The sequence below is a fragment of the Palaemon carinicauda genome, chromosome 32, assembly GCF_036898095.1.
Source record: "Palaemon carinicauda isolate YSFRI2023 chromosome 32, ASM3689809v2, whole genome shotgun sequence".
Lineage (NCBI taxonomy): Eukaryota > Metazoa > Arthropoda > Malacostraca > Decapoda > Palaemonidae > Palaemon > Palaemon carinicauda.
Genome location: NC_090756.1, coordinates 23,634,063 through 23,658,649, shown reverse-complemented (window position 1 = coordinate 23,658,649; position 24,587 = coordinate 23,634,063). Strand labels below are relative to the sequence as shown.

At 39.3% G+C, this 24,587-nt stretch overlaps 1 protein-coding gene across 2 annotated transcripts in view; it reads left to right on the top strand.

Moving 5' to 3' along the window:
- The window catches only part of LOC137625327 (serine-rich adhesin for platelets-like), a 58,638-nt gene extending 37,726 nt beyond the window's left edge, over nucleotides 1-20,912 (top strand). The window contains exons 5-7 of one of the 2 annotated variants that reach the window (XM_068356165.1): nucleotides 3,687-3,752; nucleotides 10,824-11,072; nucleotides 20,286-20,912. In XM_068356165.1, coding sequence (XP_068212266.1) covers nucleotides 3,687-3,752; nucleotides 10,824-11,072; nucleotides 20,286-20,474 — 504 coding nt within the window. In that variant the 3' untranslated portion in view covers nucleotides 20,475-20,912. The remainder of the gene's footprint in view (nucleotides 1-3,686; nucleotides 3,753-10,823; nucleotides 11,073-20,285) is intronic. The other variant, XM_068356166.1, reaches the window with a different exon arrangement.
- The last annotated feature ends 3,675 nt before the right edge of the window (nucleotides 20,913-24,587 follow it).

Here is a 24,587-nt window from a genome sequence, read left to right as displayed (position 1 = left end):
ATTACAGTAATATTATTATTATTATTATTATTATTATTATTATTATTATTATTATTATTAGCTAAGTTACAACTCCGGTTAGAAAAGCAGGATGCTATAAGCCCAAAGGCTCCAACAGGAAAACACAGTCCATTAGGGAAATAAAGAAATAAACCATATAGAAAATAATGAATAGTAAATCTAGAATATCTTGATCAGTAACGTTAGAATAGATCTGTCATATATAACTTAAAGAGAGAGACATATGTCAGCCTGTTCAACATAAATTTTTTTTTAAAAAAGGTTTGAACTTTTCAAGTTCCATGTGATTGAACTGCATGATTAGGAAGATCATTCCACAATCTTGTCACAGCTGGAATAAGTCTTCTAGAATACTGTACAGTATTGAGCCTTATGATGGAGAAGGCAAGACTGTTAGAACTAACTGCATCATTCCATCGTGCAATAAAAAAGATTTATTAAGAATAGCAATTTATGGGTAAATGCAAAGACAGGCACATCTTTCGCTGCATAGAACAGACAGACAAAGGAGGATTGAACGCATTAAGATCATAAGATGCAGTGTCCTTTGGCCCATAGCTGCCATTTCTCTATATCGTATTTACCCCACACTTACCTCTTGTTTCCTCATGTTCTACTTTACCGCTGATCTTGCTTCTTTTCTTTCCTGTTGATGTCCAACGTCTTCTAATTTTTTACCTCATGCCATAACTGGGGCACTTGTGTGCTGAGTAACCTCACATACCCCAGGTCTGGGCTATATTGTCCAAATTTATAAATCCACAGTCCATCCCAACATTTGGACATATGGACCAAAGGGTAAAGTCTATGAGACAATATAATTAAAGTCAAAAGAGCTATGAAAACAGTTACTGTATTCTGGAATACCCTTTGTTGATAACAGTACCAGATCATATGTACAAGTGGGGTTAAGGTGATAGGCGGGATGAGTTCAGATGAACCTTTCCTGTTGATTGGTCAGCCACTGAGAGTTTAACCCAACGGATAACTAATATGTTTGCGAGCTACATTTTGGGAGATAACATATGGCAAAGGAGAAATTATGCTTCCTGGGTTACTATTAACCCTTTTACCCCCAAAGGACGTACTGGTACGTTTCACAAAACTCATCCCTTTACCCCATGGACGTACCGGTACGTCCTTGCAAAAAAATGCTATAAAAATATTTTTTTTCATAATTTTGATAATTTTTTGAGAAAATTCAGGCATTTTCCAAGAGAATGAGACCAACCTGACCTCTCTATGACAAAAATTAAGGATGTTAGAGCAATTTGAAAAAAATATACTGCAAAATGTGCTGTGGAAAAAGTAACCCCTTGGGGGTTAAGGGTTGGAAATTTCCAAAGAGCCCGGGGGTAAAAGGGTTAAATGAAATCGGCAACTAGTTCAAAAATGCTACCAAAGGGGACAAGAAGAATGGCACACACCAGTAAGCCTCAATTGCAAGCCTGAGGACAATTACGTTCTTAAATTAGTTTCTTGCTAGACAGACATTGGCCCAGTTGGGATAAAGTTATTTTAATAAGTGATTCATTAAACTTTCTTGACAGAAAGCTATCATAAGAAAGGATGATCGATCGGTTTAGAATGGTTAAAATTGAGGAAATTAAATGTACTCTCAGTCTGAGGAAGATCGTTTGAATTAACTGATGATGGCTTAAATGGTGAGGCAAAATCATAATTGCCTGAATATTATGACCACAAAATCTGGACCAAAAGAAGACTAATTCTTCGAATGTGTCACACTGCCAGACAAGTGGCATTCACTGTCATGCCTTGTGGAGGACAGAATACCAAAAATACTGTCTTGAAGTCCAATCTACCAGTGAAGAGATAGATTAGTTTTTTTTTAAGGATTGCATTTACTTTCCATGTCCAAGACTACATCCCAGCTGGCAGGCTTCAGTGAAAGAACTAGAGGCAGAATGGAAAATAAGAAAATTCGTTAACTATTTAATGTGTAAAAAGTAGATGTAAATGTAAAATTAATAGCACTAATTAAAGTCATAATGTTCAGCAGAGAACTGAAGAAAGTAGGAGGTTGCAGTATTACGCAAGATATGTTTGAACATAAATATGAACATACAAATGGTCATGAAAATCATTTGAAAATAATTAACAAGGAAGTGAAGCATCAAGTGAAATTCTGACTGAAAACAAATGATTGCAAGCAAACCCTAAAATGTAATACAATAACAGTAACCCAATACGATTTAAAAGCAAAGAGCTGGTTCCCAATCATACATACATATACCAAGGCACTTCCCCCAATTTTTGGGGGTAGCCGACATCAACAAATGGAACAAAAACAAAAAAGGGGACCTCTACTCTCTACGTTCCTCCCAGCCTAACAAGGGACTCAACTAGTCGAGTTCAGCTGGAACGGCTAGGGTGCCACAGCCCACCCTCCCCCTCAGCATGTTCCCAATCATGCAGCACAGAAATTATGCTAGAAGTAAAGGACTGGTAAAGGAAATGTAAATCAAGAGAAGAGTAAAAAGCTGCAGGAAAAGATAGTGTTATGAAACTAGGAGAATGACATGGGTTAGGTGGTGCATAATGCTTTGAAGTCCCACATCGAATTAAGAGGAGCTGTGATGTATCATTGCAAAGGAAAAATAATGTAAGAACCCCTCTTAAGAAAAGAACTTGAGGAAGATCAAATGTCGTTATGGCGTTAGAATAGTTTTTATAGTATGGGTCCTTTCAGCCTTAATAAAAAAAAGTTTCCTGTGGTGGGATTTCTTGCACGGAAATAACACGGCATATGATTTATGGTGTTGTGAAAAAAATATATGCATGGGGTTTTTTAAACTGATACAATAACACATTTAAAGCTGTTACATATGTAGATGATGGCCATTTCTTGATGTGCGCTGCTCGCTGCGTAGAAATATTGTTGGTAGTCCGTTTTTTAAAATTCTTTGGAAATATACTTTCTTAATTTTGTCAATAATCATTTGTTTATCTTTTGAAGCAAAAATAATGGTGAATTGATAGTGCTGAAGGGTGAGAATGCTTGTATTTACCAAGCTTGGAAGGCTATCTTCGAGGCAAACCGTCCATGGAACTAGATTGAGTTTTAAAATTAGTTCTATAATGGCATTAGATTTACCCATATCAAATAAAAATAACTTCAGCTAATGTGTTTTTCCCCATGTAGATATAGATTAATTATTCGTATTATATTTTTACATGCAAAGATGTATACGAGTCTCTTAGGTTATGTTTTAGTATGCTTATATTACAGCACATTATTCTGTTATTATTCTTACACATATAATTATGACGAAGTGCACATGAGTAGTTTTTGTATGAAAGACTGACAAAGCAGTATACATTTGATTAACTGTGCAATCCCTCAGGCTATATATGTTTTTAAACTTTAATCATTCAATTAACAATCTTTAAAGATGTATAGTGTTCTTGAATTATTGAGTTTCATGAACAAACTGTAATATTTATTACCGATCATTGAGATTCTTCCCTCGATTACCCCTTTCAATACATTTATATTCCCTTCTACATCCTTAGCTCCCGACACCCGAAACGTAACGTTAATTTCATTGGCTACTCTGCTATGTATAAGCTTTATATGTGTTAGTGTGAGGTAGGTAAGAACTCTGTTCTTGGCTCTGATTCTATGTGGGATGTCTTTTGACCAGTTGGAACTTGGAGGATGCTCCCCACCTTGGAGATTCGTCCCAGCAGCAACTCCCGCTCGGATGCTGGTAAGATCTCCTTTGGGTCCATTAATGCATGATTGTATTCCTTCATTTATTTCATGACTTGCATGGATCTTAGTACTTATACTCGTTTGTAGATGTTCTTTTGGTTATTGTTTTATTTGAACTGCATTTCATCTGTACTTTTTCTGTTTTGTTCTTCAGAATGATGACCTTTTTTAGCACATTTAATACTGTATTTGTACTCACACGAATACAAGCCCTTCACTCTTTAGTATGGATATATGTTTTCAGCATAGCTGGAATCTAGCCATAAACTTTTAATGTTAGGTGTCAAACGACCCTCCGCTAGTTAGTAAGGGGGTAGACCGGCCACCCCACTCACACACTCACCCAGTGAATTACGTCACTTTAATTTTTGGCTCGGTAGAGTGAAGACGTGGTGTCTAGCTCTCCCGTTAACCCTTAATAAATTTTTACCTGACCATAAATTGAACGTTTCTCTTTTTCTATAGCAGATGTGTTTGGTCTGTTGAGGATTGTGACTATTGGGGTTGTTGGAGACAGTGTGGAGACGGATCTTCACCGACTTTGGCCCGCATGCAGAGGACACGCCTGCACGCAGGCTTCTCCCTGTGATGAGTGTTGGAATTAGCCATCGAGTGTAAGCAGTTCGGTAGACAACAGAAGAAGTCTTCTAGAAGGGATTTTTCTCCCTTGGGGTCTTCCTCAAGGTTGAAGATACCCCAACTTCTTTCGCTGGCGCCTCGCACTCTCCTCGCTTTCTCAGCTCGCTTGGCCGCCTCCAACAGATGATGGAGTAAGAGTGGTGGCTGTTTAACCCCTGGACACCCTTCGGGTTCAAGGACTTCCCCTTGTAAAGGGGAGGCACCTATCGCCTGTTGTGTCTTACATCAATTTTTCCCCCTGGGGTTTTCGGATTCTGCTTTGAAGCTCCGCAGGTATTGGAAACTACTTTTCTAACCCCCCCCAGCCTCTGGATGAATTTCCTTCCAGTAGGGCTTATGTCCTATGATCACACTTCTTCCTTAGCTCCTTTCATATTGGAGGAGCTGTAGGCGCATGTTCCTCCACCTTACAAGGTTAGTCGCCCTTCTTGCTACCGTAAGAGGGCTTCCTCACAGGAGATGTCCTCATAACCTGGTGTGATTCGTCACTGCCTTGCTCTAGCTCTTCTGAGCACCATGGTGATGTGGCCATAGACTTCCTGCAGTCGCAGCTCCCCATTTCACCATGCTGGCCTGGCACCATGAGTCTTTGCGGGGTCTTACCTCGAATGCGCTCCTCTTCGAGGGTAGTGCGGGCTATTTCTGTTGGTCAAGAGCTACTTTATCTCGTGTGCCTTCATCCGGTGCCCGCTCACCAACCTTGCTCGCCCGCGCAAGGTCCTGCTCCTGATAGAGGTCAGCTCGCTTCTCAGGGTACGCACACTAGTGCTTGGGTCCGCACGCTCACCACGGTACATGCTCCGAAATAGGTTGGTGCTAGCTATCAAAGTACACGCAAACACCGCTCACCAAGAGCTTTTGTGTCTGTCCCTTCATTCGCGAAGGTTCTGCTATGGTATGAAGAGCTCGTAAAGGCTGTTAAGCAGTCAGTCACCAACTCTGCTCCAGCCCGTTCATCAAGTTATTTCCACCAACCCATTTAGAACCCCCTCTGTGTCAGAATCTCTCGAGTTGCAGCCCACCTTCGGACCCCAGTCGAAGGAGTACTGTTTCTAAGTATGTTTTTCCTCCACCTGAGTAGTCTCCTTTGACTCTGTCACTCGTCTAGATACTAACGGTATCTGGACGCTAAAGATGACCATGATCCCCTGTGGGGAAAACTGAGTATATTCCCATTTCTAGTGACGAAGAAACGGAGACCAAGGCAAGAGACACATCCTCTAGTTTATACCTTTCACCTAAGAACTAGCAGTGGTTCAAGGTCTCGTTTACAGACAACTACTGACTGTCACTGGTCGACTTCTTGCATATTAAACCAACCGCTCCACCCCTGTGGCTGGCCAATACCTGCTCCCATGGTCCCTCTGCAGGCTTCGTAGGTGACCGTGGCTCCTCGGAAGAAGACTCCCTGTGTTCGTGCCTCTTTTGTGGCTAAACCCCAGGACCGGAAGGATACAAAAACCTTTCCAAAAAACGGAACTTCAAAAGTTCTCAAGGTCCCAGATCCACAGAAGGACTCTTTTGGCTCGGTACCCGTCTCATCCTTGCCTACAGCGTAAAACCTTCCCTTTAGGCCTTATGACCATGTCGGAGTAGTTGTTGACGAACTTAATGCAACCCAGGCTCCTATGGGTGTGACTCTGGAGTTGGACGAGTCGAAAGACGAAGAATCTAACCATTGGGCTGATGTGCTGCCTCTGCCAGCCAACCCTAAAATGTCCAACATTGATCAGAGAGTGACGCACCATTCCTTTATGCAGGTGTTTGGCTGCATAAGGAAAATTGATGAATGGGGCTCTCCATCCTACCCCTCCTGAAGGGAAGGATACGGTCCTAGACTTCTTATACCAGGCCCCCCGAACCGAAAAGATCAGGATTGAGTATCCCAGGTCTGGGATGGTGAAAGGTGCCAGGAAGAAAATCATCTCCCAAGTCATTGGGAAGAGTAACTCTCAGGGCTAGCAACTTGTAGTTACTTCCTGCGCTGTTAGTTTGTCAAAGTAAGTATTATGACATCTTCCACATCAATCTCTCGTCATTGTCACTCGACCCAGCGGTGTTGCCCTTGGACAAGGTGGAGGCACAGCAAGTAATATTCTCGGTTGCAGAAGCTACAAACATGTAGGGTGTTGCAAAGGCTTCTTTGCAGGCTACTACATGGATCAACTATTGGTCTGGCTCAGTTGGTTATCTGATCGCCAATGAGGATTTGGCCAATCCAGATAAGAAGGCAATAAATATCTCTTTCTTTCTGGAGCGAGAGCTGTTGAGTTTCTTGCTGACAACGTAGCCAGTCAGTGGGCAAACTGGATCTCTAAACGAGACTCCGTCATTTCAAGGTTCCATAGGCAGGTACCAAAGAGAGGCGCTCATGGTATGCAACTCATCAATGGAGGGTCCTTGGAAGACATTGATGAGTGCTGGAGGAAAGCAAGTCAAGACTCCCTCCTCCATAGGGCTGTGACATCTTGCTCCCATTCTTCGGCACCGTCTGCTCCGAGGTTGTCCCTCATCCACAGACAAGTGCACAAGAAAGGCAGTCTGGCACCAAGAAAGAAGCAAGCTCCTAAGCCATTCCTCCTACCCGACCACCAGTGGGAGGATGTCTGATGTACAGGTGTCTGAACTTAGTTTCTACTTGCCTCCACGATTGCCCAGGCTGTTAAGGGTACCTCTCTCCTCTTATGCTATTCCAAGCACACAGCTGTACACAAGGTCAAGTTCCCAGTCAGTTGGGTTGGGTGAATCTCCATAGTAAAAAGTAAATTATTTGTATGTGTAGGATTAAATGACAAATTTAGAAGTCATTTGTATTTTTTCTAACTATACAAACCAGAGCTATTTACTCAAACATGTCCTGTCATCACTTGTCCCCCTTGAAGTCCTGCCAACATCAAAAGTGACTTAATTCACTGGGTTACTGTGTGAGCGGGTTGGCCAGTCTACCCCCTTGCTAACTAGCGTAGTGCCGTTGGTACCGTGCGTTAAAAGTTTATGGTTAGATTCCAGCTATGCTGAAAACATATATCCATAATAAAGAACTCAGGTTTCTTGTTGGGAAAAATACAAATTACTTCCAAATTTGTAAATTTGTCTTATTTTTTAGGTCTTAGTTTACTGTATTATTGTTTAGTTGTTAGTTAAGCAAACTCTAATAGCACTTGTAGGAAGGTTAGTTGTTATGGCATGTGCAGTCTAGTTGCACAAACCACCACCTGTATTTTGAAAACAATTGATGCGCAACAGTATTTCTCTCAATTCCCAAGGAATAGTTAAAATATATCTTAGTCTTTTATACACGTAGGTTTAGCGAGCAACAATCGTTAGTGGCTCTTCTACAATTGGAAATGTAATAGGTTCAGATATTTTTTTTTCTTGCCATTATTTATTTAGACTTATTGATCATTGTATTGACTAACGGGAGGGATTATTGATTGTTTAAGTTAAGGTTTAAATAATAAAAAAAAACAGTAGTGAAAGTCCTGTCACCACTAGTGTCCATATGGCCTGCAGTCCTGTTCCATTATTAATCTTGCCTGGAATGAAACTTGCTCTGCAATTTTGTACCCTCTTTTTACCTGCATTTTTTTAGTAATTTGGTCTGGATGGGGAGACTAGATTGCCTTAGCAACCAGATCCATCTTGTCCACCAGGAAAATAAAAATCGTAATGCTACTATTTGTCTCATTTGCTGTGACTAACCTTTGAAGCTCCAATCCCTCACCATATAGATGAGTAAATTTATGTTCCATTGATTTCTGATTTCACATATCGTAAAATTTTCATTTACGTAAATGATTAAAAAAAAAAATTATTGTAACTGGATGTGAAATATGTTCAGCAATGCTGAAGGGAGTAGAGAAACTAAATGTTGAATACAATATGTCCAATGGTGCTCTAAGGTTAGAAGTCAAGAAAATAAGACATATTTTTGAGTCATGGAATTTTTAAATTAGGCATCCTTGTCCCAAGCATGTGGAAGCAGCCCCATGGGAGTAATTTAGTATTTTTGACCCAGATTTTGGCATTGATAGCCTTACTACAATACCGTTTGGTATTTTATTCTGTCAGATGATGGGAATCTTTATTGAAGCAATACATTAATGGTCCAGTAGAATAGGTTCCAGGTGTTGCCAGAAATAGGTTTTGTGTTTAGTGACTTGTAGTTGTGTGCTATGGCTGTTTATGTTGGCGCTTAATTATTGTATTATCTGCAGTGTTATATGTAGCTATAGTTTTTGATTATATGATGGGTGGCAAACATTCAACATGGCTGGCTATACTGTATCTCCTAAACCCTTGTCTGTGCCGTAGTCATCCCTTATCCCTTGGGATAGAATTCCCTTACTTGAGAATACATTACTTTGTTAATTACAGGTATTCCTTTTTATTCTTATACATTGTTATCAATGGATTTTTTTGTTAATGTCAACAGTATTTTCCACTCAATTTCATGTTCTGCCATGGCATGTGAAATATGCTCATTACTATTTACAGTAGGCAATCCAGACTTTACCAGTAGGTCTCGTCTGTTTAGCTCGTGCCGTAATAGTTTGTGAATTGTTTATTTATCATACAGTGCTTCACATTTTTTACCATTTTATGTAGATATTTTAAAAGGGGGGAAATGAATAATTTGTCTAACTATAGACTTCTTAATTTCTCTTACTATTGGTAGGATTTCATTGGACATCAGGTATTGGATTTTGTAAAGCCATATTTAAATAAATTCAGGGTTTTATCATAGTTACTGTGTTGATAAAGTAACAACACATGCCTGCTGTAGGATAATCTTCATGTTATATCAAGTGATGCTTACGAAAGTAACAAAGTAGTCTGTGACAAGTTTTGATCTCGTAATAACTGGCTGTATTGTATTGTGGATTATTATCGTATCTCCCTTTTCAGTATTAGAAGTTTTTTTCCTGATGTTTTGCATTCTGTTAAAATTGATTGTTGAATGAACAAATGTTATAAGAATTTATTTTTTACAACTATGCGAGCAAGGCCAAAACAGAAGGATGTCCTAGAGGGCGCGCGTGTTAGGTGTCGGTGGTGTGGTCCAACTGTGTTCTCTAGGGCATGTTACGGCCCTTCCCTTTGATGAAGGAATTATCTAAATGGAAGACAGCCTGTGAATAGTGGTTTTCACACGCCCCTGTTGTATACTCGACACCCACAAGGTGCTCGCGCGAGGGTAGTAACCTCTGCATTCCATGCTTTTATCTTTCTCTGGTATATTTGGAAGATTTATTTCAGAAAAGTGTAAAGAAGGACTTTTTCACCGGGCGTCACAGGTCTCTTCCCAGAAATAGATTTTTCCTTCGTCAAAATCCCTTTTTTATTTTTTTTTATAGTCATGTGAGATTTTTAGTTATGGGAGAAGCTGCTCGGTATTTCATATAGTTACTTCTGAAGATATGTCATTAAGTATTTTATGACAAAATATTTAGTGGTATCATATGTAGTGTTTTACTATTTACCAATAGTATCAAACACAATTGGCAGGTCTTGGGAGAGAGCATCTATATATAGTAGTATGTAATCTGATTCATGTTTGCTCAAGAATGACTTAACTGTTTGAGGATGTTAGTTTGTTTTACTATGTGAGTAATAAGTGTTTATTACCTTTTGTATATTTGTATTAGAAGTTAAATTATGTGCCGGGTCTTTTTCATCAGTTATAAATTAATCGCAAAATATTAATGTGGATCTTGTTTTCTAAGTTGGTGTACTATGATTGTATGTTTAATTTATGTAGACCCACACTATAGTGTGTATCATTTTTAGATCTTTCTGTGTGATAATGCCGCTTGATGTTACAAAAGGCTTGCCCAGACTTATTAATTCCTAATTTTTTTTTTGTATTATTTTTTGTTATGCAGATAGACTTTTGTTGCTAGCTCGTTTATAACTGAAGGTGCAGTGGTGTAAACATCGGCTTTTTATTATTTATAGCATCATAAGATATTTCTGACATTTATTAATTTTTTCCTGAGGAATTCTGGGATTACAGGACTATTCTCTTCCATTTTTGAAAGTCTAGCCAGCTCCATGTATCAATAATGCCTTTAACAATGGCAGTCAGGCTTTGTGTATTATTAAGCGTAAGTACTGTAGCGTGCCTTGCGTCAGAGGACCCCAAAACAAGGAGACATGCTTTGTAACACACCTCTGCTGCTCTTGCATTGGAATCTTTTAATCCTGAATTAATTTTCTTACAAACTCGTGTCTGTTTCATTGAGGCCTCTTTCCATGCGCAGCAAATAACTAATTAGCCCATCCTAAAAAATTTTATTAAGCTACAAACTGAAAATCTCCGAGTGACCATAGTTGTATTAAAATTTGAAGACACCTTAAGTTTAGCATGTCATCCTTTTCCTGTTGTGTGTTCCTGAAATATTTTTTTTTTAATTTTTCTTCCCAGTGTCGTCCTGGATCCAAAGAAGGTGGACTTCAACCAATCCAAGATACTTCAAATCCCGTTAGTACAAGTAATACTGTTGAAGGCTCAACTGGAGACCCTATCACCCCAGTTACTGCCCCAGCCGAGGCTAGACCTCCTGGCACTGAATGCTGGGTACACGAATTGTGCCTACTATGGTCTCCGGGCGTTCACATCATTAATAGTAAACTCTGCGGTTTAGAAGAAGCAGTTATCCATGCTCAGGACAGTGTAAGATTTTTGGGTTATTCATTTTGTTTCATTAACCCTTTTACCCCCAGGCTCTTTGGAAATTTCCAACCGTTAACCCCCAGGGGGTTATTTTTTTCCCAGCACATTTTGTAGTATATATTTTTTGAATTGCTCTAACAGCCTTAATTTTTGTCATAGAGAGGTCAGGTTAGTCTCATTCTCTTGGAAAATGCCTGAAGTTTCTCAAAAAATTATAAAAAATATGCAAAAAGAAAAAAAATTTATAGCATTTTTTTGCAAGGACGTACCGGTACGTCCATGGGGGTAAAGGGATGGCTTTTGTGAAACGTACCAGTACCGTCCTTTTGGGGGTAAAAGGGTTAAATTGCTATAACTTTTTAAAACTGAATATACCATACACCATTTAGATAATTTCTTGCATTTTTCTTGCATGTTTAGGTTGTAGTGTTGTATACAAAAGGAGTGACTAACCTCACTTTATTGACGGGTTGAATCTCGCCAAAGAAGGAAACGATCCTTCCTTTGCCATCTGGATTCGAGGCTTGTTATGACAAGTACAGTACAATGCATCTAAATTAGTTTATGAAATCAGAAATTCAGAGTTCATTGTTGATAGATGTATCTGATGAAAGCGCTCAATAGATTCTATGCATATGCATAACCTATAGTCAATTTTTTTTAGTGAGGCAGATTTGCACCGACTCTCAAGGGTGCCCTTCAAGCTCGGAAAGTTTCCGATAGCTGATTGGTCGAAAGTATTCGGACAAAAATACTTCTGACCAATCAGCTATTAGGAAACTTTTCCCGAGTTAAAGGGGCACCCCTGCAAGTCGGTGCAAATCTGCCTCACTAAAAAAAATTGACTATAGTTAATTATTTAATCGAGTCATATTACCAAAGTTTACTTTGGATTATCAGATACTTTTTAATGTTGACATTTTTTTTCGAGAAGGAAAACTGTGACGTTTCTTGAGTACTGTACATACATACATATACCAAAGGCACTTCCCCCAAGTTTGGGGGGTAGCCGACAACAACAAGAAACAAAACAAAAAGGGGACCTCTACTCTCTACGTTCCTCCAGCCTAACCAGGGACTCAGCCGAGTTCAGCTGGTACTGCTAGGGTGCCACAGCCCAACCTCCCACATTTCCACCACAGATGAAGCTTCATACTGCTGAGTCCCCTACTGCTGCTACCTCCGCGGTCATCTAAGGCACCGGAGGAAGCAGCAGGGCCTACCGGAACTGCGTCACAATCGCTCGCCATTCATTCCTATTTCTAGCACGCTCTCTTGCCTCTCTCACATCTATCCTCCTATCACCCAGAGCTTTCTTCACACCATCCATCCACCCAAACCTTGGCCTTCCTCTTGTACTTCTCCCATCAACTCTTGCATTCATCACCTTCTTTAGCAGACAGCCATTTTCCATTCTCTCAACATGGCCAAACCACCTCAACACATTCATATCCACTCTAGCCGCTAACTCATTTCTTACACCCGTTCTCACCCTCACCATTTCGTTCCTAACCCTATCTACTCGAGATACACCAGCCATACTCCTCAGACACTTCATCTCAAACACATTCAATTTCTGTCTCTCCATCACTTTCATTCCCCACAACTCCGATCCATACATCACAGTTGGTACAATCACTTTCTCATATAGAACTCTCTTTACATTCATGCCCAATCCTCTATTTTTTACTACTCCCTTAACTGCCCCCAACATTTTGCAACCTTCATTCACTCTCTGACGTACATCTGCTTCCACTCCACCATTTGCTGCAACAACAGACCCCAAGTACTTAAACTGATCCACCTCCTCAAGTAACTCTCCATTCAACATGACATTCAACCTTGCACCACCTTCCCTTCTCGTACATCTCATAACCTTACTCTTACCCACATTAACTCTCAACTTCCTTCTCTCACACACCCTTCCAAATTCTGTCACTAGTCGGTCAAGCTTCTCTTCTGTGTCTGCTACCAGTACAGTATCATCCGCAAACAACAACTGATTTACCTCCCATTCATGATCATTCTCGCCTACCAGTTTTAATCCTCGTCCAAGCACTCTAGCATTCACCTCTCTCACCACTCCATCAACATACAAGTTAAACAACCACGGCGACATCACACATCCCTGTCTCAGCCCCACTCTCACCGGAAACCAATCGCTCACCTCATTTCCTATTCTAACACATGCTTTACTACCTGTGTAGAAACTTTTCACTGCTTGCAACAACCTTCCACCAACTCCATATAACCTCATCACATTCCACATTGCTTCCCTATCAACTCTATCATATGCTTTCTCCAGATCCATAAACGCAACATACACCTCCTTACCTTTTGCTAAATATTTCTCGCATATCTGCCTAACTGTAAAAATCTGATTCATACAACCCCTACCTCTTCTAAAACCACCCTGTACTTCCAAGATTGCATTCTCTGTTTTATCCTTAATCCTATTAATCAGTATTCTACCATACACTTTTCCAACTACACTCAACAAACTAATACCTCTTGAATTACAACACTCATGCAAATCTCCCTTACCCTTATATAGTGGTACAATACATGCACAGACCCAATCTACTGGTACCATTGACAACACAAAACACACATTAAACAATCTCACCAACCATTCAAGTACAGTCACACCCCCTTCCTTCAACATCTCAGCTTTCACACCATCCATACCCGATGCTTTTCCTACTCTCGTTTCATCTAGTGCTCTCCTCACTTCGTCTATTGTAATCTCTCTCTCATTCTCATCTCCCATCACTGGCACCTCAACACCTGGAACAGCAATTATATCTGCCTCCCTATTATCCTCAACATTCAGAAAACTTTCAAAATATTCCGCCCACCTTTTCCTTGCCTCCTCTCCTTTTAACAACCTTCCATTTCCATCTTTCACTGTCTCTTCAATTCTTGCGCCGGCCTTCCTTACTCTCTTCACTTCTTTCCAAAACTTCTTCTTATTCTCTTCATATGACTGACCCAGTCCCTGACCCCACCTCAGGTCAGCTGCCCTCTTTGCCTCACATACCTTGCGCTTTACTTCCACCTTTTGCTCTCTATATTTTTCATACTTCTCTATACTATTACTCTGCAGCCATTCTTCAAAAGCCCTCCTTTTCTCTTCCACTTTTACCTTCACTCCTTCATTCCACCATTCACTGCCCTTCCTCATGCTGCCTCCAACAACCTTCTTGCCACATACATCACTTGCAATCCCAACAAAATTTTCTTTTGCTAACTTCCACTCCTCCTCTAAATTACCAGTTTCTCTTACTCTCACCTCGTCATATGCCATTTTCAACCTTTCCTGATATTTACTTTTTACCCCCGGTTTTATTAGCTCTTCAACCCTCACTAGCTCCCTTTTACATCCACCTACTCTATTCCCCCACTCTTTTGCTACAACCAATTTTCCTTCCACCAAAAAATGATCAGACATACCGTTAGCCATACCCCTAAACACGTGCACGTCTTTCAATGAGAAATGAGAAATTATAGTTTGGGAATCAGGGTGCAATTTTGCATGTAAAATCTCTGTCTGTAGCTTAGGATTATCAGATTTTTGCAGATTCAACCCTATAAATGTTTCGTTAGGGGAGACAGTTTTTGTTAAGGATAAAATTGATATTAGGCCACCCAAAAAGCAATTGTAAATATTGCAAAGATAAAAAGTTTTAGAACCAGGTTAACAGATTAAGACACTTTCGCAGTACAGTGTGTAGATAGATCATAATTTTCTTTGACTGAAGTGTAACAAATTCTGTTTCTGACATTTAACGATTTAGATTTTTACTAAAAATCCTGGAATAAAGAAGTTGATTCAGCCATAACAGTATGCTTAAATGATAGTTTGATTTGTATAAGAATTTCCTGCATATAATCAACATTTCCAAAGATGTTGGGAGATTTTCCATACTTTGCTGTGAAGCTTTAAATCAATTTTATTCGGGTAGCACAATTTTGTCTCGATGTGTAATTTGAATAATCTTGTAGCACCTGAAATTATCTAAAGGAAATTTGAACTGAATCATAAGGAATATGAAATTGTTTATGCAAAATATATAAAAACTTCTTTCATGTTTTTACCATTTATTTTAGTCTATTAGCTAGTAGTGTATAGCCATAATAATTGTGGCTAGTGAGACTAAAATAGAACGGACTGAAATGTTGAAGGACTGACAATAATTGAAAAACCTTAGACTTTAATAATCGTTTGGCAGGTATGGATTCTTGTAAGTCTGTTGTGATGGAATGAACTTGTATTAAAAAATATATAGGGCATGGCAAAGAAATTCAAAGAACCAGAGTTGAACCATGATTATTAGGTGCTAATCTATTCCTACACGAATACAGTACAGTGCAAACTTTTGTTATTTAATAGCAATATGAATTCAATTAAGCCAGAACTCTGCTGTTACCATTTATAACGAGGTTGTTATAGTTACTGTGGAGTGGTATGTAAGCACTGCCCACTTGTCAGTCCACCAAGCAGCCACTTTTCCTTTAGTTGCTGAAATGTATGTGTGTACTCTGCTACTTCAATTCTTGTCTGGCTACAATTGCAGCAGGGTTATGAGTAGGACGGACATGGATCCTCGTGTCCTTTTCCCCTTTGGCAGGGGAAGTCATGCCGTTGTGACAGGTGCAAGTTGTGCCCTTCTTTGCAGTGGGCAGATTTCAGAAAAATTAGAAAGACAACTAAGAGAAGCTCTTTGACTAAAGATGCAGCAATCCATAAACTGTTGCCGAAGCCGAAGAAGCTCTTTAGCTCTTCTTCCTCACCTTCCAGTTTTCAACCTGTTGCACCTTGTTTGGTTTCCTCTGGAGGAAAAACAATAAAGGGAGGAGACTCCGATTTGCGCTCTTGGCCAGCTTCGGGAAAGGCTTAAATTTCTCCTGGCAAAAATAATTCGCCCCTTCCTCCCCCCTGAAGGCTCGCCCTCTATGATTATTGACAACGGTAGGGGGTTTTGTACAAGGAATTTTTGGCCTTGCTTCCCCAGGCATCGCTGACAATCCATCTGCTGAGAGGCTGCTAAAGGTGTTAGCTGATGCTTGGATCTCCAGGACTTCTGCTGCTGTGCCCTCTTCTGCTGTTCCAACTGGGTAGGGAGCACAGGACATCGATGAATCCTCGCCTGATGTAGAAGATTCAGGATCCTCTCCTATGTTTTTGTTGTTGCAGGCCGGGAAATCCTCAACCTCTATATCTGGCAAGGGGAAGAAGCATACTCCCCCTCCCTGACTTGTGTGTGTGTGTGTGTGTGTGTGCTTTTTTTTTTTTTTTTTTTTTTTTTTTTTTTTTTTTTTTTTTTTTTTTTTTATACTTCACTTCACTGTCTGGAGCTTAGCCTTTGGATGTGATACCAACTGCTCTGAAAAAGAAGCCACCTGTGAAACTGATTGTTCAGAATTCTTGTAAGACTTTGTCAGACCTCCTCACGTACGCCTTGGAGGTAGTACGGTACCACCCACCTGCTACCCGAGCACAGTCAATGTTGAAGGTGGTGAAGGCCCCTGCCCTGAAATTCCTACAGATAGCTCCAGAGATGTCATCACCCAGGGCCAAAGCCTAGTTGAGGGGTTGTGGTATGACACTACCGATGAGCTCGTGCATCACACGAGCAAAGGTAGTACTTTGTTAGGCAGTTTCAACATCATCATCGTGACACTTCTCCACAGGCAGGTCTTTCACGTGCTCGTTCTCCTAGTACAAGGTCTTCACTCCCAGTCATCGTGAACCATGTCTCCACCAACACGATCATCATGTGATAATTTTTCCAGCGCCAGGTAACTACGCGTGAAGACATGACACCTCTATCCAGAGCTTCTAGCAATCACACACCTCGTGATAGCACTTTTCATTCTAGCAGTTATGTCATTCTTATCACAGGGTGCCTGTCACCAGCCTTTTCGTATCCCTCAAAGTCCTCATATTGGGGGTATCCCTATGCACCAAGACGCCCTTTTCTAGAAACCATTCATCTACAAGAGACCTTCCATCTAGGCGAGAGAGACCTTCCAATTTATCAGATTGATTAGTCAAGGCAAGTGACTCTTACCAAAATGAATCTTTGTGCTGTTCAGTATCCTGCTCTCCTGTTTGTTCTTCGTGCTTCATTTATGAAGAACACGAGAGTTAAGGGCACCTCAGGTTCCAAGGATTTGGATCTACAGGCTGTTGTCCCCTCTTCAGGATATTGTCCCAGTACTCAGAAGAGTTCACCCGAGTGACATGTTAAGACCTATCTTTTGAAGGAGTCGTCGTCTTAGGATTTCACCTGCAGAAACAGGGGATACCAAGCTGGAGTGTGCCTCTGTTAAGGTCTTGTCACTCGTCACTCATCTGGAAGTTCAACAACCTAGAGGAGGCAGCTACTGCCCCTATCAAGGGAACTTGCTTGCGTTAATTCACAGATTTCTGGTGTGAGGAATTCATTTCGCGTCAGTCAGTCGAACAAGATCCTCCCTCCCACACTGTTTTGACACCAAGTAATTCTACGTTCTTACGACCTGGACCTTCTCTTTCAATTGACACATCAGTGACGACGCTGACAGCAGAGACCCTAATAGAGAGACTTGAAAGTGAAGGGCACAATTTTCTTTGCATATGAGTCTGTTACCATGAAAGCTACTTTCATTGCTAGCCTTTGGGAAAAATCGTGGGTCAACCGCTGTTCAGGAGCTGTAGTATTAGATCACAGGCTTGATCCCGTTGGGTGCCAAAGCTGTCACCTTCTTGCCGGATCAATCTGCTAACCAGTTAGCAAACTGTCGGGCATTGATATACTGGTGCAGTGAAAGTCATAGCGGTTGCTGCGTTCTGTCCGGTGGGTGTAACCAACCGGTCCCTAACTACCATCCCCTTGCTATAAATTTTAACAGCGGAGTTCCAGCTTCTCTTAAATTATCTCGTATGAAAGGACTCACGTTTATAGTTTGGAAAAATAATTTTTTTTATATATATATTGCTCTTATGTAGAATTTTCCTTTAGATTACTGTATTCATTTATCCCCTATATATGTCATAGTTCTCCTTATAGGGATGTTGTTTTGCCTGTGCCTTGTGTAGCTGCTACTACAGATCCCTTACTGTTTGGTCTTTTCTTACATAGCAAATTTCTTTGCTCTAATTTTTAATTTTCATCTCTCATTCAACTTTTGCGTTGAATGACAGCATTAGACTTTCATCTGCACTTTTATTATTATCTGTATGGAATAAAAAGTTTAATAGTTGATATTAAATTTGTTTCTCTCTTCTGTAGAAGAAATTGTTTATTTCATACAAAATTATCCAGTATAAGGAAGATGTTATTTTCTTTAACAAAAATGCTAGGAAGAAATTGATATTTGTGACCTTACAGTTTAAGTAGCCTAGTGAGTAACTATCTTACATTGAGGGAACCAAAGTTTTTATTCAACAATAATAATCCACTTCAGTTCCCACCAGGTACAAGATTCAACTGATCCCTTTCTGTTATCTTGGGTATCAAACATCAAACACTTTCCAGACTACTTTAATCTCTCTTTGTTCCAACACGGAGTACTTACCTCGAACTACTTTCTTAGGAGTACCTGGGAGACTCCTCCCAACCGACCAGAATTTTGTGTAGTTTACCCTATTCCCGTTTTTTATGGGGTCAACCTCAGGCGGAGTGATACGCGTCCTGAGGCGACCCGGGATCGGAGAGCATGCTTGCTCAGGTCGTGCTCCTCAGTAAGTTTCTGGTTGCGACGTGATTACCATCTCGCCGCGCTCTCCTCACCCAGTGCGACCCTTTGTGTCTACCACGCGTTACCCACGTGTTCATTCCCTATCCTTTCCTTTCCTCTGTGTCCCTGTGGCTCTTGGTGTCCCGGTGTAGCGTAATGGAGCATCCTCGCCGTTGCCCTGGGCCTGTGGCCGGTAAATCTTGTGGTGCGTTTCTTTCCAAGCCCCAAGTCGATCCCCACTCCCTGTGTTCGTCGTGTAGGGGCAAGGTTTGTTCCCCCTACGACCACGTGTCCTCTCTTAGGAAGCTTTCCTAGAAGCTTCAACAAAACATACTATACTCAATTCTTTTTGAATGAGGCGCATTTGCACTGACTCACAGCGGTGCCCTTTTAGCTCGAAATGTTTCCTGCTCTCTGCTTAGAATTATCTTGTCCAACCAATCAACGAACGGAAAACTATTCCGAGCTAAAAGGGCACCCCTGCCATTCGGTGCAAATCTGCCTCGCTAAAAAGAATTGACTATAGTAACTTTATTTACTTTGTTTTCGGGTCCACAGTAGTTAGTAAAATTCAATTATTGGTTCAAGTATAACACACATTTGTTCCAACACGGAGACTTACCTCGAACTACTTTCTTAGGAGATACCTGGAATCTCCTCTCATCCAACCAGAGTTTTGTGTAGTTTACCCTACTTCCGTTTTCTGTGAGGACTACCCCAGGCGGAAGGATACGTGCCCTGAGGCCAATCCCGGGTCAGGCCGCGTGCTAGCTTGGGTCTCGACCCTCAGAGCTTGATGAACTTAGTGTACGAATTGTGTCAGTTGTTTCTGATGAAGTAAAATTACCAAAGAAATGGATTGTCAACTATTGAAGCGGCTTGGCAGCTGAGAACTTGGCTTCGTATCCTCACAGACATGCTAACCTGGTGTAAATCTTCAGAAGATCAATTGGGAGACGATACCTTGGGACTGTATTGTTGAAAATAAATATTTAATAATGGTCGGTTTCAACACTTGATATTACCCTTTCAAGGGTTTCACTAGGACTTCTTCCCTTCAACCCTTCTAGGAGGACATTCCAAAATCAAACCATTGTTCTCTGGTCTTGGATATTGCCATAGCTTCTGTACCATGGTCTTTCACTGTCTTAGGGTAGAGTTCTAGGTCTCTTGCTTGAGGGTGCACTCGGGCATACTATTCCATCTTATTTCTCTTCCTCCTTTTTTTTTTCAAAGTTATGAAATATTTATTTTAATGTTACTGTTCTTAAAATATTTTATATTAATTATTTCTCTTGTACTTTCCTTATATCCATCCTTTCCTCACCGGGCTATTTTCCCTGTTGGATCCCTTGGAAAAGCCCAACTAGGATTGTAGCTTGGAAAGTAATAATAGTAATAATAACAATGATACTATTGAATTTTTAAATATCTCAAGTTCTTGACGGTTAAGAGTATTCTTTCTTAACTATATCTATTTTTTTTCAGGTTTGTACCAACTGCAGCGAAGCAGGGGCCACCATCGGATGCTTAGGAAAAGGGTGCTCCCTCATGGTCCACGTACCATGCGCCACACAGCTGCATTGGACTCTAGATCGTCAAACCTTCATGTCCTTCTGTCCTAAGCATAGTGTGAGTAGTCCAAAGGATCAGTCTGAGCTTTTGAGTGTGCCGTGATCAGTGCTTGGTAGGATCCTGTATTCAGTAGCCATAGAAGATGCCATGGATTTATATTTATTAATTATTGTTAGTAATGTATAATTCTTCAAATCAAAGAGCATTTTTTGTTTTTTAAATCGGCGTTTATCGTATGGTCTCGGTCGTCACTTTATATGTTCCATTGAAATACTGCTGTCGAGCTGTAATTTGAATTATTAACATTGGCAATGCTAATCAGAATGTCTTCCATTGGTAATTTTGTCATTCATTTTTTATTCTGGTGACATTTTGTAATTTCTAATTTATTATTTAAGTTTGCATTCTTTTATGTGTTTGTCATCATTGTTTATATAGGCAGCTGTTTCTTTGTACACAAATTATATATTTGTTTTTGTAAATAACATTGTCAATATTCAAATCAGTGCATTAGAAAAAATATTTAATTTTATTCTTTTACATTAAGCTGTTTTCCTTTCCTTATGTACTGAGCATGGTAAAAAGAGAAGGCGGCTTCAGTTTTACTTTTAACACACCTGTGTTACTTTAACACAAGCAAATCAAGCGAGGCTTAGATTCAGCATCGAGTGTCAACAAAGAGGCTGTATGTAAAATTCTTTGCTATTTGGGAGTAAGGGTAAAAAAGATGACTGGCTTCTTTTGAGCAGGATTGCACACCGAGCTATTTAGAAATCTATGTATTATCCATTATTATTAGTGATATTTTATTTCTCGAGTCATGGTGTTTTTTTACATTTGTACTTAGCTAAATTTTTTCTATTATGTTGATGGCTGTTTTTATATTTTAAAAGGAAGAAATTAGTGAAGTTTTTATGTCGATGTAATTATTTCTTAAGTGTCCATTTGTGTTTTTCTAAGGTTTAATGATATAGTCGTGCTTATTTTCTTCGACATGATTTACACTTAAGTTTAGAATATAGCGATTTACACTCAGGAAAATTATGTTTAGTGTTTTCTTCTTTTTTTTTATGCACATAGCTCTCAGATTTATTTAAGGACAATTGGTGCTGCTTGGCAACCTGAAAAAAAAAATCTTTATAAAGTGTTGATCTAGATTGTGAGTGGTCGTAAGCATTTGTCTAGACATTTAGGTTAGTTTTATTGTGATATTTTCTCATTGACCATGACTAACTTGCTTTTTGTCAAATCTTTCACTTTAGGTTTCCTAAAGCTATTACGCGTCAGTTTAGAAGTTGAACTTTAAAATGGTCCTTCGCACTTCATACACATGCTGTCTGGTGGTTGGTGTGATATTGAGTACAAAGCAAGAAAAGGAAAATAATTAAGGCACTGTATTACAGATGAAGTTTATTTTTAATCTATAACATTCGAATATGCAGTTCATTGATATAATTGCATTATTTGGCACAAACCTTCAAAATACTGCTCACCCTCCTGCAGTCACTTTTGTGCAGCACAGCTGGCGGAGATAAAACATCTTGGTTTTGGTTGAAGCTATTCTTTGACACTTCTCGAAACTGAGTTACGTAAGCTCAGCATTAGTCATGGTCTGCTCCATTGTCAACACTAGAAAATATAATTTGGATTGACAATTATTCCAATACAAGATGACAGTTTATAAAAAAAAAATACAAGTTAAGCCAGTGAACTAATTTTAAAGTTTATAGAAACAATTATATTTAATTGGTGCCAAACATTAGGAACTAGGAAGTAACGATAGTAGGTTTCATAACTTGAATAAATTAAGACTCGATTGTTTTGGTACCTGGGTTGGTGCACCCCAGGTCCACACAGATTTTATTCTTTCCACAGCAGTAAGCAGTTACCAAATGTATTTGTATTCACTTGTTTTCATGTAGTTATTTTCTTTACTTCTCATACATATCTGGTTACAATGTGTGATTTTTGTGGTCGTAAATCATAGGGTTTTTAGATACAGCTAAACTGTATTGACAAGTATATACCATAATGAATTAAACAGCTTTTTAAGTTGTTGGCAGTGATGAATCCTTAGAAATAGAATTTCCAATTGTACATGTACAATATTTCTTAGCCTAGGAAGTAACAGTACAATGCTTCCCAATCCTTCCGTTCTCTCGAAGGCTTAGTGATTTGGCACTTCTGGTAAACTAATTCTAACTAAACCTGTGCCACTCATTTATGCCAAAGAAGTCCCGTTATGTACGACAAAGATGCTGTACAGGTTACACAACGTCAAGTCGTTGGTTGGAAAAAAAAAATCCATGCCTTAATTTGTCTGGGGTTTCAGGGAAGGCCTTCGTGACTATGCATCATTGTCTCTTGTTTGGGTTCACATTATATTCCCAATATACATGTTTTATAATAGTCCAATTTCTTAGGCTCCTCCAAAAGAAACTTGGGGTGGTCAACAGATTTTTTTAAACGTCAGGACTACTAAGCTTATATGCCTAGCACACGACACCTGTAATGGAAAAAATGTACGACTCATGCTTTTTATTAGAATATTTTTTGTGGAGGATAGATTTGTGTTAATGATAATGCATGTAGTGTGCCTCCTTATGATCCTTTAAGCAATTGGAACTAAAATGTTGATATGCAATAATCTTTGGAAGTGTTGAGTTTTATATTATTTTATAATCATCATCACTGTATCAGCCATTTCCAGAGCTTATAAGAAAGATTCAGGCTAATGAAATATATAATTGATCGAGTAGTTGTTTATAGTGCTTGAAATAATGAAGTGTACATAGTTACTTGTGGACGATTGTTACAGATTTGTGTATCAATTTCTAGTACTGATTGCAAGTCGTCTATGCACAGTTAGCTTATTGGAATATTTTGGCCTACGGCTGCTTCTAGCAATTTATTTCCTACGTAGCAAGAAGGTGAATGATTTCACTCGAAATAATGCCTATATAGTGTTCTGGTATTTGGAGACTTGCATCAATAATTGCTGCAAATCCAATATATACAAAAGAAGATTACTTGAAACACAATGAAACTTTGTTTTGGGGACTTTTCGATTAGATTCACCAATGGTGTTATAGTCTGTGACGCACTGATTAGATTAATACAGTACAATTATAGTTCTCTTTCTGTTCAATGGTCAATCTGTGACCCTTTTTTTTTTAATGTAGGTACCTCAGGAAACCAGCAGTGTTCTGCCTGTAGGTATTACGTAGGATCTTATCTTTTAATACTGTGTACTGCTTTAAGAATGAATACCGAGTCATGAGAATTACGGTGGTGTGCGAAGGTTGTCGAGTGCAACTTTGTTAGTGGCAATGTAATGATTTTGAGCGTTGCAACAATTGAAACACTACACTGTGTATTTGAAGTACACAAAATGGAGGTACAGTACAGTAAATTTATTCACGTGTTTTGGAGGCCAACTGAATTATAAATTGACTATTTCATGTTATGAGAATGAAACAAATAAGCACATGGGAATTAAGACAGAATGCATTTGTCATTCAATGACTCAACAAGTGAAGGAAGGCATCTTTGAAAAGAATTACGAATATGGATTGAATATCATTGATAATCCAAACACTAATTTAAATCTTTTAATAAAATCTGATAAAGAAAGATTGACAAATTGCAATAAATTAATCATCGATCATTTTTATATGGGATACCAGTGTTTGTGTATACAATGTATGCATTAATAAATATGAATTATGGACTGACTTTGTGACAAGGAAATTATGACATTTATGGATATTCTCCTATTGTAATTATTCCTCCAATTCCTTGGTATTTATACAGTTACCAAGAAAAAAAAAAAAATCAGACGTACATTTAATCCCTTCGTTTGAAGGGGGTATATATTCTACAGCCTGAATGCTTATATCAAAATGTATGATATATTGAGTAAATTTTACAGGTTTATTTTACACTAGTTACTTGCTTTTATAGCAAGTCAAAAAGGGAGAGAAAAAAGTGGCCATATGTCCATCTAATAAATTAATTGCTCGAAAGAAAAAGGCTGCACTAATATATGGGATGAAAATGTTTGCACACAAACAGTCCCTGTGCTCGAATAAATAGTTATTGAAACGTAATCTGAGCATGTGTACATTATCATGCACCAAAAGCTTCCCTAGAAATTTAAAGATTACTATTGATGGTAATTTGTGACTTATGAAGAGAGACTAAGCATTAGTCAAT